The 15,500-nt window shown below is 41.7% G+C and overlaps 3 protein-coding genes across 3 annotated transcripts; 2 read left to right on the top strand and 1 right to left on the bottom strand.

The window, feature by feature from the left end:
• The first annotated feature begins 9 nt into the window (after positions 1-9).
• Positions 10-1,548, top strand: LOC118109991 (cytochrome b-c1 complex subunit Rieske, mitochondrial). The gene is made up of 2 exons (XM_035157496.2): positions 10-230; positions 825-1,548. Exons 1-2 carry the CDS (start codon positions 119-121, stop codon positions 1,433-1,435), a joined length of 723 nt encoding a protein of 240 aa, XP_035013387.1. The 5' UTR covers positions 10-118; the 3' UTR covers positions 1,436-1,548.
• Positions 1,549-2,388: 840 nt separating this feature from the next.
• On the bottom strand, positions 2,389-4,250 carry zgc:112052 (protein C19orf12 homolog). Its single transcript, XM_035157497.2, is given in 4 exon segments — positions 2,389-3,541; positions 3,735-3,787; positions 3,789-3,854; positions 4,191-4,250. Coding segments are annotated over 3 exon segments (384 nt in total). The 5' UTR covers position 3,854; positions 4,191-4,250; the 3' UTR covers positions 2,389-3,275.
• Positions 4,251-6,007: 1,757 nt separating this feature from the next.
• Positions 6,008-13,071, top strand: uri1 (URI1 prefoldin like chaperone). Its single transcript, XM_035157318.2, has 11 exons — positions 6,008-6,450; positions 7,474-7,508; positions 8,765-8,843; positions 9,090-9,225; positions 10,361-10,452; positions 10,532-10,592; positions 10,683-10,878; positions 10,964-11,201; positions 11,296-11,447; positions 11,804-12,044; positions 12,407-13,071. Exons 1-11 carry the CDS (start codon positions 6,379-6,381, stop codon positions 12,593-12,595), a joined length of 1,491 nt encoding a protein of 496 aa, XP_035013209.2. The 5' UTR covers positions 6,008-6,378; the 3' UTR covers positions 12,596-13,071.
• The last annotated feature ends 2,429 nt before the right edge of the window (positions 13,072-15,500 follow it).

Raw genomic sequence — 15,500 nt, 5'->3', positions numbered from 1 at the left:
CCTTCTAGAGGCGGAGCTAGTTTCTGGAAACGCAGAACACAGTGACACACGCAGCATTTGTAAACGGAAGGTCGTGTCCCCTACCGCGGGGTAATAGTGTCTGTAGTCCGTAGCAGAGATGATGTCTGTAGCCGCCCGGTCCGGGGCTCTGTCCCCTCACCTGCAGGCAGCGAAACACTCCGTTAAAAGCCTGGTTTTCCCCGGAGCGAAGGAGCTGGTGCCCGCTGCTGGTAAGGGCGACGTCTGCTAACAACATTAGCCAGGACTGCTACAGACCCACATGATGTAACTGTTAAAGTGTTAATACTGTTAATACTGACAGCTTCTAGATTAATTTGTGTGTTATTTGTAAAATTGATGCATTTGATTCGTCTGTGGTTCTTTTTTGCAAATCCACGCTAATGCTAACAACCTACAATAGCTAACCGGAAGTAGCATGTGTGGTGGTGTCACTGCAATCTGTGACGTGATCGGTGGTTAAAGTCTGAGCAGATAATTAAAATGATATGAGTTTATTATGCGTCTTTATAGTGAGATGTCAAAGACCTTTATAACACCGCACTCCTCCAGTTACAGTCTAAATATAGCGCTCATGAAATACTTTGCGTAGTAAACGTCAGTCGCAGTAGTGTCATGTCAGTACATGTAAATATATCTGCGTTGGACAAAGAACGAGGTGTCACACAGTTGTAAACAAACATACAGTTAAGAGTTTGTGTGTCTCAGTAACATTCACTGTACATCTACTTGTCCATTATTCGGTAATAAATGGTTTTGTAAGAAATTGAATAATATCCTGTCCACATGTTGCTTCTGATTTCCAGCTCCTGCAGGGATCCGCCTCGCTCACACAGACATCAAGATTCCTGACTTTGGAGACTACCGTCGCTCTGATGTTACAGATCCCAACAAGTCATCCCAGGACAGCAGTGAGGGAAGAAGGGTGTTCTCCTACCTTGTCACCGGAGCGTCCACCATGGTGGGCGTCTATGCAGCCAAGACAGTGGTCAGCCAGTTCATATCTTCCATGAGTGCGTCCGCCGATGTCCTGGCCTTATCCAAGATTGAGGTCAAGCTGACTGACATCCCAGAAGGCAAGAACATGACCTTCAAATGGAGAGGAAAGCCCCTGTTTGTCCGCCACCGCACAGAGAAGGAAATTGCCACAGAGGAAGCCGTGAACCTAGCGGAGCTGCGAGACCCCCAGCACGACAAGGATAGAGTGCTCAACCCCAGCTGGGTCATCGTCCTTGGCGTGTGCACCCATCTGGGTTGCGTGCCTATCGCCAACGCTGGAGACTGGGGAGGCTACTACTGTCCCTGCCATGGCTCCCACTACGATGCTTCAGGAAGAATAAGGAAGGGACCTGCTCCTCTGAACCTGGAGGTTCCCTACTACGAGTTCCCTGATGAAGACACAGTCATTGTTGGATAAATACTGGAGCTCAGTTGCCGTTCCTCTGTAATTTGTATTTTTAAATGGCGCTGTGAAAGAGCGTGGGGTGACACAAAGTATGTATATTTAATAAAGAGATATCTCCAACCTTATTTTTTTATTGTATCCTTCCTTCACATACATCCAACAGGCAGTGCAATGTGTATTCACATTATATACATATACAGATCTGGTATGCAAATCTGTATCGGTATGAGGGGAAAAAAAGGAAACAACTTGCTCTCATCCCATGAACTTATCATCGTCCTGTCAGTGGACCATGGCACACTGGCACCTTAGTTTAAAAAATAAATAAAACTACGTCTAATTTAACTTTGGTTGTGTTTCCCATGTCTGTGTTTAAAAAAAATGGGTTGCTCCAAAGAGCTGGTTTCTGGTGGGGCTGCGAGGCCTTCAGGGTCAGTAGAGTTACATTGATCCATTATCTATACTGCTTATCTACTGGGTATTGGGTGAGAGGTGGGGTCACCAGCTTATCACAGAGTTTACATACAGCAGAGACAAGCAACTATATCGAGACAAATTAACACCTACAGGAAAGTTTATCTCCAATTGATCTAATCTACATGTCTTTTGACTGTGGGAGGAAGCCAGCGCGCACGAATATAACCCCCGCAGACACAATGAGGAACGACACAGGTCCTGGCTGTTCATCCGGTTCATCTTATACCCAGATAGATACTAGCAAACCAAATTTAACATCGGGGCATTTCTTATTTCTTGCATCCTGCAGGGGGAGCAGATGACCTCAGACCACTGACTGTTTTATGTATAAAACCTCTATACTCTGAAACATGGGTCCAAATCCAGACTGAGAGATTTTCCCCTTTTATTGGGTTCATCTCAAACTGACATGGTTACACTAGTGATGACCATAGCAAAGAGTCTTAAGTGTTTTTACAGTGTAAGCATTAACCTGTGAAATCGATCAATTCAATTTTTTCTTTGCTTTTATTGATGAAAGCATTTCATTATTTGACTTGATGTGATGGCAATATAATATACTGTACACAAAGTAAAAAATAAATATTCACTTGTACTTGATTAATGCACATCAAATAAAAAATATTTCTCACTGTACAGTCACTTTGTACATGATCATCTGCATTTAAATACGACAGTGGGCTGTACCTGTATTTTCTGAGAACAGTGCTTCAGTGTAGCTGCAGTCAAACCTTAAATCAGAGTAACTTTTAACATCAGAACCATTACACGCTTAATGAATTAAAGACTCCTGCAACTGATAAGTGATCTTCCCTCAGTATGTTTACCCTCGTAAACAACAGTTTTAATATATAACCAGAATCCCACTCAGTAGAGCACATATACCAACACGAAGGCCCAACAGTCCCATTAAAACCAATCGAGCTGCACAAAATGGCACACAGTCATAAATATCAGTTAACTAAATGTGCCCGATTTAAAAAAAGAATCAAGACCGATAAATTATTCCTATGGAAATTGGTGAAAGGGTCAAAGAAGAAGAAAAAATATTTATCTGCCCATTTGTTCGGAACTGTGCTAAAATGTAATGGGTTCTTGTCCTTTCACCAAGTTTGAGAGGAATCCATTGGGTAGTTTTGTGTGATCCTGCTGACAAACCACTAAACTTACAAACAAACAAGAAAAGGGGGGGGGAGAAAACACAAGGGTATAATGTGCTAACCTGTTTTTTAACCAGTGTTACCAGGACTCTGATTTCACATTCAATTTAAATGTTTCTCCAGCTTCATAAAAACAGTTCACATTATTTTTCCAGACTTCATCCTCTTGAGAACTGAGGCCTCCGACTCATGTTGCCCAGTGTGTTCCACAGACACTAATCCACGTAGTGCACCTCGGCCTGGAGCTCCTTGGTAACGTATCCCAGCAGGGCGGCCGTCAGCTGCTGCTTCAGGGCGGCGTTGCCCATCACCAGAGCGGAGAGCTGCACCACATCTGTCCACTGAATGTCTCCCAGCACGACCATGAGGTCCTCGTAAAGCTTCTGCTGCTGCTGAGGACTGAGCTCCATGAGGATCTGAGGCAGCGGTTTGAACTGTCCACTGGTCAGCCAGCAGCCCAGCAGGCCTCCGACGGCGCCGCCTGCAGGAGGAGAGGGGTTCAGACTTGTGAATTTGAGCAGTATGGATCTGATCAACAGTCCCATAGACGACTGCAGTAAAGCATGCACCTGGGTGATAACAGTGCAGATTACACAGGGAGATTCCAGCTTGTAAAAATGAGTCATGCTGACACAAGTTAGAGAAGCCGTGGCACTTTCTTCCTCCTCACTCACCTACTGCAATACCCAGAGGACCCCCGACCAGCCCCCCGGCGAAGGCCAGGCCCCTGGATCTGCTGATTGGCAGATAACTCACAACACAGCCTCATGACATCATTGAGTCGATGACACATACTGGGATTCAGGTTTTTCAAATATGAGGAGACAAAAGCAGAGAGGACAACTTTAGGGTCCAGCAAATAATGTAAATAAAGTACAGAGTAGGAAATCAGGGAATCAAACACACTTAATCAGACACTGATACACAGAATACAAATTAAAACATGATCCTGATGTGTAGAAATGTATAATTACTGATGAATTTAACTAAATATACTATTATTTGACAGTGTGATACTATTAACTGCATCAGAGAGGATATTGATACATAAGCTATTACTACCCAGTGGCATCTGTAAACCCCTGTAAACACAACATCCATTCACAGGTTGCTATGGAAACTATACATACCTGACTGTGTTTTTAAATCCTCATGAATATCCGTGGAGCCTGTTCTTGTTTTCCAAAGGCTGAATTCACCGGCTACCCCTGACTCCTGAGCTCGCAATGCTTCATGGGAAAAAAACTATGTTGCATTCACGGACATTCAGAAATTTCTGCACTTTGGTCATACACCCAACATGTTTATTAAGGTTTAGTGTCATATTTTAAAATAATGCTAACCACATGTTTGATTACAGTCACATGTTTTCTGCACATTTAGAATGAAGGATGTTGAAATTAAGGAGGATAAGTACATCATTATCATGCTTAATCCTCCTTTGGGATCAATCAAGTATCAATCTAATCGAACTAGCAGTAGAAAATTTATAAATTGAGATGGACGTCCTGAAAGTCTCTTAATTTCTTGCGGATTTTGAGTTTTGATGAACCTACAAAACTGGACACGTGAGGTGAATTGGTAGATAAAGAAATAATTAACAAGGGGCCTCTTGATACCTTAATAATCACTTAAATTAATTATTAATAATTCGCTTGGTAGCTCAAAGCTTTATAAATTTAGGTGGCCTTAAAGAGTTTCGAAGTGCATGAGTGATGATTGAAAATTACTCGCCAAATATTTCAAATTAATGTAAACATTATTATTATTATTAGTTAATTTCTTAAAGGTGTTGTTTTGCCTTTTCAAAATAATAGTGGTCATAAATGGTCAAATTAGGGGATGTAAGGATACTGTACGAAAAATTAATGAATTATTTCTTCTTGTTTCACAGTGAATCGTTTGCTATCGAGACAACTGGAAATTGTGACATTTCCAAACAGCAATTAAAGGCAACGCAGAGAGCCAATCAGCGTGTGGGAAGAAGGGGGCTGAGGCCATGGTTGATCTTATATAAATGTCCTAGAAACAAACTTGTTCATGACACCTGCTCCTCTGAGATCAGTGTGTGTCCGTTTAAGATTTCACTGGACACACTTGTACTGTGTTTGTTGTTGTCATGTGTGTGTGTGTGTTTGTGCAGCTGAGGGCAGATGATCACATGTAGGTTTACACTCACCGACATTAATAAGTTACATGTTACTGTGATGGTCACGTGTGACATGTTACTCTATCACAAGTGTTTACATACGAGCAAACCCTCCTCACTTACCCAGAATGCCCCGGGACACACGGAGGAGCAGCTGCGTCAAGTTCTTCTCACAGAGCTGAAAAACGGAAGCTACAAGGGTTTGACTTCAAAAAAAAAGAATGAAACCTGAGAGAGAGAGAGAGAGAGAGTAGACAGTTGTGCATTAACACATTTACATTAATGAATAATTAATAATAATTTAATTAATTTATTAATCAATTTATAATATTGTACAATAATAGCATGATATTATGTCATTAACTGAACACTGGCCATTCTCCATGGTAAGTAATTTTGTTTTGTTTTGTTTCTAAATCTAGTTTTTAAGAAGTTTGTGAATCAAAGTGAGGCCATCCATGCCTTCCATATGAGCATTCAATTACACTGAGAAACCAATATATATATATCTTTTATTATTTACACTTTTGTATTTAAATATTGGAAAACAAAAAAGAAAACCATCGGACACACAACAACTTCAACGGTCACAAAAAAGCAACAGCAACGAAAGGTACAATTACACAACGACATGTTCCTCATGTTTAGTTATTGAATTCATTAACTTGAGGAATAAACGTAAATATGTGTTGGGGAAAAAACAAAAATTCACAGAAGCTCTTCTCACAGGGCTGCTCGGTGCCAGTTTCACTTGCATGTAGTCTCACGTGATATTTTGAACGCTATAACCGGATGTGCTGCCGTTAACTCCGGTGTGTTGACCTTGGACGGAGGTGCATGGCGCAGTGACGGTGACGAGGTGGGATATCTGCTAATTGTGGATTATTAAAACGCGTGGATGGTTTTTTTTGGGAGATGCTGCAGGTATCGTGAAGTGAGATGATCCCTCGGATGAAGGTGTGGATGAGCATCACTGCCCCATTGATGACCACGAGCACAACGGGTCGCAGGACGAGCTGCTGCTGCTACTGCTGCTACATTCATAAACACTTGTTTAGGACTCACAACAACCCCTGAGCTTTGTTTGGGCTCGTTTACAAACAACACAACACACAAGGAGGAGAGGAAAAACAACCCCTGCAGGTTCCCGTCGTGCACGTGGACGGATCATGGCGGAGGAAGGTAAAGTGAGTGTGGATGATCTCGGTGGAGTTGTCAGGCTCCGGGAGGAACACGAGAAGGTTAGTGTGCAGCTTTTTTAAAACACAACTCCAAAGTCAGGAATCAACTTTAAATGCGCACGGTTTTACGCGTTTGTGTCGCACGTTTGACAACATGTTTGCGTTGTTGTTTCCACTGCTCCATGTTTTTATGTGTTTTCTTTCGAGAAGCTTCCTCCTTCTCGGTCTCGTGCATGTTCAAGTTGTTGTCGAAGTGTTTCCTGGAGGAGGAAGGTGTGTTTCACTTTGTCTCTTCCCTCACTTCTGCTACACAACACAGGGGGGGGGGGGACTGGCGTAACGTGTTTTTGTGAATTGTAAACTAGCTAGCTAGGCTAAAGGAGGACGAGTTAGTTAGTGCAGTAAATCTCCCATGGCAACACATCCTCCTCCTCTTCCTCTTCATCTTCTTCTTCTTCTAATCCCTTAAATGTCTAAACCACAACACATGAATAAACATGGGATCAGGATAAATCAACATAAGCTTTCACTTCACTTTCACTTTTGATTTCACTGAAGTTCCACGCATCAACACTTCCTCCAGTTCAACCCATTACTGAGCAACAACCATTTGTTTTACTCCTCATTATTATTCTGGTATTTCTGTTTTTGTCTCTGTCTTCTGCAAACTTTGAAAAGTGTTTGTGTCACCTTGCATCACAGTGAAAGTTGTGTTTGTACAGATGTTCTGACCCTTTGGATGCAGATGTGACCGCTGTGTTATCTTTCCTCCCCTGCTTCCCCTAAAGTTGGTTTTGTTTCCATGAAGATGATTCTTAAACTCGGACAGAACATTTATGATGTGTGTGTCTGCATTGTGTTTAAAAACTTTTAAAAACAGCTGCTGCAAAGTGCTCCACAAAGAAAATAATAAAGACAGCAGATAGTAATAATACATTGTTTTTTTAAAAAGTTGTATTCGTCAAATTATAGCACCAATCAGAAAATGTTTATGAATTGGTAATCTGTATTTTGATCATAACTACACTCACATGTACGTTTCATTTATATCATTGTTCATTTATTATTTGTCCCAACAAACAGGTGGTGAAAGACTGTGAAAGTCGGATTCAACACTGGTAAGTTGCACAGTGATTGTTCTCGCTCTCGCTCTATCGTTCTCGCTCTTTCTCGAAAACATTTCAATATATGGATGCTAATTCATACCAAAGCAACGATAAATAGAAAAGACAACAATAAAAGAAAGTTGAACAAAATAAATAATCAACTCTAAAGTTTTCCTTAATAAAATAGAATGAGATCAATAATAATGATAAAAAATTCATATTAACAATGAAACTATTTAAAATAGGTGTTATGTGTCCTCTCCTTTTGCTCTTAGTCAGCTCTCGTGCAGCAGAGTTTATATTTTATGTTCTATAATAATAATAATAATAATATGACTTTGGCTTCCGGGGAATCAGGCAGGATTCTGCGTGTTATTAATGCTTCTTGTTAAAAGTGCAGCTTTGGTCAAAATCAACAAATTACCCCCTCTCTGACAATCAGATGCTTTTGTTTGAAGTACGCCACAATCAGCCGGTTTATTCCCGCTGCCCGGAAACAGTCGGAGTGGGAGGAAGGAGCGTTTTCAGCAGCAGCAGCTTTAAAAGCCCTGCACACCAATACAGTGGTCTCCAGTAATGAATTGCTGCATGGGCCAAGTCGATTATACACCTTTGTGAACAATAAAGTTTTATTACGGTCCATGGCACGCCATTAGACCCTGCTACGGTGGGAGATGTGTGACGTCATCAAACCTAGTGGACCAGCACAGGTATCACGACATGCATATAATCATATATAATAATATAATTAGAATAGTTTTTAAATTTAACATTTTCTTTCAAGAGCCTGAAAGGGGAACAACCCTCTTCCAACAAACACTAGAGCAACTGGATCAAGGGCTTTTTATTGGTCTGTATTGAGGGCTCTTGGCTGCACATTGATTTCTACTGCCCACTAAAGACTAAGTTATGGTAGTGAGGAGGTCATGTTATGAACAAAGCCAAAATTAAGCTTTGCTATCAGCACGCCCGAAACAGAGAGAGAGAGAGAGTACAATTTTACATGTTTTCTTATTCTGCATGGAAGAATTCATCATACTGATAATGTTATCATCTACAAATTCTTACAAATGACTAATAGCAACATCTTGAGGCCTTTTTCAAGTTACATCATGTCTCCCCTGACAGAGAAAGCTGCACCTCCCTTGTGGTTTCCTTCCCTTTGTTCTGTTTAACTTTCCAAAACAAATCAAACAAACCATGTTGGAAAACAATAACTTGAAACAAACGTCAACTTCTTGGCTCAACGTCTTCTATGATTTTTGCAGGAAGAAGGTCTCCGGTGACTACGAGGCCGTGAATGAGCGTCTTCAAACTCTTCCGGATCAACTGTCGTACGACATCATGGTGAGTGCTCACCTTGTTCAAAAAGCACAGGGAAGAAAATGTACACAGACCCATTTGCACAAGCTGTGCATTGTGGGTAAGACTGAAGACAATTTATCTATGTCATGAGCTGAGCTAATATTCTTTATTTTCTGAAACTGAAATTTTAATTTCTCCTTTCTCCCACTTTCTTGTCCACCTTCTACCTCCTGCCAATCTTCTCTCTTTGTCGTCCTGCCCTCCCTCCGTCCACTGCGCTGTGAACAGGTTCCGTTCGGCCCTCTGGCCTTCATGCCCGGGAAGCTGGTGCACACCAACGAGCTCACGGTGTTGCTCGGCGACAACTGGTTCGCCAAGTGCTCGGCAAAGCAGGCTCAGAAAATCGTCGACCACAGAACGAAACGTGAGTCTGTCCATAAGAAGAAAAGATAGTTTGCTGTCCTCTCTCTAAACAGATGGCCGTGTTTAATTTTTTAATGCAGCCACTCAGCCACTGTCGCTGTTCATCCAGCAGAGGGTGTCGCTGCATCAAGTCTAAATGTCTGAATGCTGAAGGGATACACTGTGTTTTTTAAGCTGTGCCATGATTCACAACATAGCTGAAGGATAAACTTTAGTTAATATCTATGCTTTGCTCAGGTATTGTAAGTAAAACACAGTTTCTGATCGCTGTGCTGAAGTGTTGCATGATTTTTAAAAATGCACCAGGTTCTTTATTTCACTGGGTTTTAAGCTGCATCACTTATTCAACACTGTCCCTGTTTAAGATCTTGAGATGGCCATCCCACCCTCTCCTCTCCTGTGCAGCGTCATTGCCAGAACACACATGTGAATAAATTCTCCTGTGGTCGAAGTGTAGCTGCGTTTGTCTGTGTTTTCCCTGCTGTTCGTTCTAGGTCTGAAAATTTCATATCAAGTCAAATGGGCCCAAGTAACGATCTCTGATGTGAACATTATTAGGGTGTTTAGTGAAGCAGAAATGTGCTTCCGCAGCCGTCTGTCCTCCCCCTCCCCCCAGCCTCCCTCTCCCCTTGTCTCCCCTCCGCCTCGTATCTCCTGACCCTGCCCACCCCGCTATTACAGAGCTAAGTGCTGTAATACAAACATAGCTTGCTGAAATGTGTCAGACAGCGGCTGAGTTGTCAGGCCTTCTGTGTTTGACCTTTCCTCACTTCCAGTTGATGCACTGACTGGAGGGGCTCCCGATTGCCATGGAAACAAGGGCCCTCTGCTGCTATTAGTAAAAGGGCTTAATTGTTGTGAAGATTTAATGATCCGGAGTAGTATTCAGGGCAGAAGATATTATGAACTGTTTGTGTCATCATTTTTCAATGATTTTTTATTTTTATTTCCCTCCCTCTTCTTATTTGGGATTTAACTCTTTAGCAGCTGGTTTTCATTGTTATGTTAAATGTTTTATTGAACTCTCCTTTTGCCTGCAGCCAGTTGTTTTGCACACTGGGTTTTGTCAGTCTGTGCTCCTCTCTCTGAATGCATTTTCATGTTAATGCACTTTTTTTCTCCCCCCCCCCCTGCAGACGTGAAGGGTGAACTTGACGTTCTATCCAAGACAATGAAAAACTTTGAAGCCAGAGTTGGCTTTGTGAAGGATTTGGAAACCATCTCAGCCGTACGTGAAGTCATCTCACGTTTAAGATGATGCATGAAGCATAAATGGGGACACATATTAATTTTTCATTGTTCTTTAGAGTAAACAGGAATATGCTGACATCAGAGAAGAGGTCAGACACGATATTGCAGTCACCAAAGGTAATATTTTATTTCATTTTATTTTATTTGGCCAGTTGAGTTCTGCACCTAACTTACACATCGAGGCTTCCATTTTGTCTGCGTTAACAGGAAGGCAAAGAGTAGCTCACAGGCCAAATTCTAAGCCCAAGCTGGAAACCATATTGGATCTAAAAGAGGAGGATGAGGAGAACCAGGAAGAGAGCAGTGATGAAGGGAGCCGAAAAGACATCGTTACTGAGGAGGAGTTGTGGGCCCGACTGGATGAACTGGAGAAGCTGGAGGAGCTGGAGGATGAGCAGGACAGGTACGTTACTTTTTTCTGTGTAATATTTCTCAGTAACCAGAATCTCGTAAGAAACTGAAATGTTTCATGGATTTCTTTTCTTCAGATTATCTGATAATGCAGATATGAACAGCGAGGACACATCTTCCTCTTCCTCGGAGGAGGAGAAGGAAGGAGATGCTGCTTCTCCTGTAAACGGATTGAGTCTGAAGCCAAGCTGGACCCCCGTGCCTCAAAGTACAGCGCTGCTAAATGTGGAGCGGAAACAGGAGGAAGACGATGAGGAAGAGGAAGGCAACCGTTTGCCCACCATCTTTTTCACTCACACAGTCGAACCCAAGAAGGTCAGAGCGATGAGACTTTGCATGTTTTGATCTTCTCTTTTAATTCTGCTGTTTTATTTCTGTTTTGGTGACTTTGTCTTGTCTTTGGCCTTAGGTGAGGATCAACACAGGAAAAAACACCACACTGAAGTTCAGTGAGAGGAAAGAGCAGAAGGAGCAAGCAAAGAGGAAAAAGAAAAACGGACACAACAATGGACTCTCCCATCACGAGCTTCACAAAATCACCACACCAGCAGACATTTACAGGTAAAAACACCACAGTCGTACTGATGAGTAAATTAAACTTAACTAGAATAGCACTCAGTCGATGCAGGGCCCAGTAGTCCCATTAAATTCAACCAAGCTGCACCAAATTGCACATTCTCATAGATATCGTTCCCCAAAATATGTCAGATTAAAAAAATATATATAACTTGCAAAAAAAATCCTGGATCCACCAAAAAAAGATTCTTCCCTGATCGCATCCTTCCACCAAGTTTTGTGATAATCCGTTCAGTAGTTTTTGTGAAATCTATTTCACAAACAAACATATCTCCTTGGCGGAGGTAACAAATTATTGCTTGATTCCTTAGTCACAACCGGCTGATCGTTGTTCATCTTAGGTTGTTTGTGGACGTGAAGAACGGGGAACCCATCCCCAGGAAGTCCATCCTGAAGTCCCGGAGCCGGGAGAACAGCGTGTGCAGTGACACGAGCGAGAGCAGCGCGGCGGACTTTGACGAGCGTCGGATGATCGGACGCAGCTTCAGCCACGACGAGGCGACGCACAGCGACACCAGCGACGGCATCACAGAGGAAGACAGTCCGACGGCGGGGCCGCTGCACCCCCCCAACAGATTTGAGGTAAAAAAAAAACACAAGCGGTTGTATTTTAGATTTTATTATTATTATTATTATTATTATTATTATTATTATAGAGACAAAACAGATCCCAGGCAGGTTTCTTTGTGTGGTCTTCAATCTCAATTACAGTGTGAAGGACTCGGCAGTCTACCTGTGTTATGAAACAGTTTATAGAAATGACACCTTGGAGCCTCACTTCCCTTAATGAGAACATAACAACAATCCCACAGAAGCCTCTTCAAGTTAAAGTGGGAGCATCCTGTGGTCAAACCTTCATTAAGTGTCAGTCACAGTAGGCAGCGTGAACAAGGAGACGCATCAGGAAAACGTCTCTCTCTCTCTCTCTCTCTCTGCCCCCTCAGGCCTTTTCAGGTATGGTGGTAGAAAAGGACCCGATGACTTCAGCCGTGCCCCACATGACCATCGCTCCACCGGCTCTGCCGACCATCCTGGAGAGGAGACAGGAGGAGGTGGCCCCCGACGTCGCCCCGCCCCAGCAGGCCCCGAAGAAGGTGTCCAAGTTCAAGGCTGCCCGGCTGCAGAAGACGTGACGAGCAAATATCCACACGTCACAATAACCTTTTTATTTTTATTATTTCTCCTTTTCTACTGTCACTTGTCTTTTAGTCCAGTTTCACCTCTAATCATACAGACAGCTTCTCCCCTTATATGTGACTCCTCTCGGGGGGAATGGTAAATCCTTTTTAACAAATCTTGCTTAATGTGTAACTGCTTTTCAACCTGCTCCCTACGTTGGGTGATTCTGTTGTTTAAACCAATCCCCGTCTGTCACTCCTCTGTTGAATGATGCCAGTTTAGGTTTAACGCTCGACTGCCACTAGATGAGCTGCCTTGTTTTGTTTTTCATTTTCAAGTAATGCTCTTTAAAGTTGGCTCTTGCTGTCACTACCTTCTCTTAACCTGCCTAATGAATGTATCTATTCCTTTGTGATCAGCTTTATGTAAAGACAAAAAAGAAAACGGATTATTGATAGAAATTCAAAGGAAAATAAATGATTTTGGCTAAGTGTCGTTTCCTTGTTCTTCCTCGTGGAAAAAGATCTTGTTGCTTTCGCCAGGGACGTTGTGTTTTCGCCCGTGTGTTTGTTTGTTAGATGGATTACGTAAAAAAGTACTGTAAGGATTACCATGAAACTCACTGGAAGGACGGGACTTAGTCCAAGAAACAAAAAGATTTTCACCATTTTCCTAGAGAATAATTCATGGTTACTGATGAATAAAATGGTCAGATTTAGAATGTGATGCAGCTTGATTGAATTTAATTGACTGTTGGGCCTAAGCGAAGGTACACACTTTACTTTGTTGAGGAATTTGGATTTCGTTATGTTCAGCAGACTGTATTCTGCTGAGAGCTCTTTATTTTCTATCTCAGTATCCAAATCAGGAGCAGATTTTATATTTTCTCTCAAATATCTGTTACTCTGCGTAATAACAGTGTGTAATTGTAACACATTTCTGCTCCTGTTACCCAGTGTGACTTGTTTTGGTCTGTAAACAGCCATTAGCAGACTCTGACTGAGCTCATTTGTTCTTTTTTCATGAATTATTGTTTCTCCTGGTGCGTTTCCTGCTGTGCATTAAAATTTGAAGAGCTAAATAAAGCACCAACCTACACTGCAGCCAAAGGGAGGGAAGCCAACCTGAAGCACTGTTAGTAAAAGTACAGTCAAACGACAGAGTTAATGATAAAGACGGAGCTTCCCTGTCATACACTCAACAACAAATCAAATGTAGTCTGGGTCCAAAAAACAAAATGGAGCCTCTGAAGACCAGAGGAAAGTCTCGTTCGCAGATTACAGTTTGTAACTCTCGGCTACAACAGATAAATCCCCCACTACAGCACAGAAAACACTGCTGATCTACTGTGAGTGGATGATGTGAGACGACTGCCACAGCATCAATGGCTGAGGTGAAGAACTGGACCTTTCAGACATCAGTGCAGCTTTGATATGCAACAGCACACACAGAATAATAAAAAAACTTGATAAGGAGAACACCCAGACATGGCAACGTTTCACCTAAAGTCCCAGACAAAGGTCAGTGTGTAGAGCAGAGCACGGTTTCCTTCCTGTGTTTGATTTGTGGGAAAGAGGGAAACAAAGTGAAAACACACAACACCTGAATAAATGAACTTCTATACCTCCACCAGGGAGGTTGTGTTTTCATCTGCGTTAGTTTGTGTTTGCGGATCCAGGACTTTTTAAAAACTTTCTTTAACATTGTAAGATATTGATTGTGTATAATTTTTGCATGTTGATAAATCAGGCACATTTATGGAACTTATATCTATGAGTGTGTGTAATTTGGTGCAACTTGATAGAATTGAAGGGGACTGCTGGGCCTTGGCTGAGGAATGAGTTCTAGTGAGAGTTGTCCTAGTTTTAAATGTGAAAGAAGAACTCTGATCCTTTACTTATATATTAAATGTGTCACAACAACAATGTTAAAAAATACTCCACCACAAGTGAAAGTCCTTCCTTCAAAATTCAAAAAGTTCTCAGACATCAGCATGTGGGTGTTATGAGCAAAATATACGTACATACTGTTAAATAGTTTAGTCCAGGGGTTCAGAGGTTCTTTAATAAGATAAGTTAAATCTGTGTGGTTGTGTTACTGTGTGTGGGAGTTAGTTAATGGGGCACGAGTGGAAACATATATAATAAACATATATTCTGGGATTTTATCTTAGTTTAGTTAAATATATGAAATAAGATGCGTTCCCCTCTTTGGACCTTGACAAGTTCAACAAAACGACCTGAGGAGTTCAGAGGGTAAAAAAAGTGTCAAAACTGTACATCCTGATTTTTGTGAGGGAAATACTTTTGTATTAAATACCTCAAAACTGTATTTATAAGTATACTTGTGTAGATATACTTTGTGTAAATGCACTGCACAGGTGAGGAACAGCAGCTAGACAGAGTGTTAACTGTGCACAAGACAAGAAGTGTGCTGGTTTATATTTAGCTTCATATAAAAAATAAAATGAAGAGAGGAAATAGTTTGTATCTTATACTTTGGGCTCATATTACTGGTGAATTACTGATTAATACGAGGTGGAAAACATCAACTAATTTTTAAGGAAGAATCCAGATTAGTCTTATCTCAATAAATTGACCTAAGGACATTTATTTATATTCTGTAGTTGAACTCATTCTTTTTAATTTTGGCCCCTCAGAGTTCAGTATCACTTGTGAAAGTTTGGACTCGCTCACGATAATCACGTTGAGGCCAGTTTAATCAGTGGAGGAAAGTGTTTTACATTGGAAGTGAAAAGGCCACAGTCGTGGACTGAGCGATATTGTTTTGGACATAATTTAGATTTTCACAGGGGCAACTCATACACACCACTGCACTTCATCTCCGCCGCAAGTAGCTTTAATTAAAGCTGCGGCTTGTGAGTTGAAAGGCTATCACCCCTCTCTGAGTTAAATGGTG

The sequence above is a fragment of the Hippoglossus stenolepis genome, chromosome 5, assembly GCF_022539355.2.
Source record: "Hippoglossus stenolepis isolate QCI-W04-F060 chromosome 5, HSTE1.2, whole genome shotgun sequence".
Taxonomy (NCBI): domain Eukaryota; kingdom Metazoa; phylum Chordata; class Actinopteri; order Pleuronectiformes; family Pleuronectidae; genus Hippoglossus; species Hippoglossus stenolepis.
Note: the sequence above shows the minus strand (reverse complement) of the source record. Positions and strands in the feature narration are given on the sequence as shown.

What these genes read in the sequence shown, in the direction of transcription:
- LOC118109991 (XM_035157496.2), top strand. Translation starts at nt 119, where the DNA reads ATGATGTCTGTAGCCGCCCGGTCCGGGGCTCTGTCCCCTCACCTGCAG. An exon ending in GGAGCTGGTGCCCGCTGCTG is followed by an intron (nt 231 to 824) that starts GTAAGGGCGACG and finishes TCTGATTTCCAG; the next exon opens with CTCCTGCAGGGATCCGCCTC.
- uri1 (XM_035157318.2), top strand. Translation starts at nt 6,379, where the DNA reads ATGGCGGAGGAAGGTAAAGTGAGTGTGGATGATCTCGGTGGAGTTGTC. An exon ending in TCCGGGAGGAACACGAGAAG is followed by an intron (nt 6,451 to 7,473) that starts GTTAGTGTGCAG and finishes CCCAACAAACAG; the next exon opens with GTGGTGAAAGACTGTGAAAG. An exon ending in CGATATTGCAGTCACCAAAG is followed by an intron (nt 10,593 to 10,682) that starts GTAATATTTTAT and finishes CTGCGTTAACAG; the next exon opens with GAAGGCAAAGAGTAGCTCAC.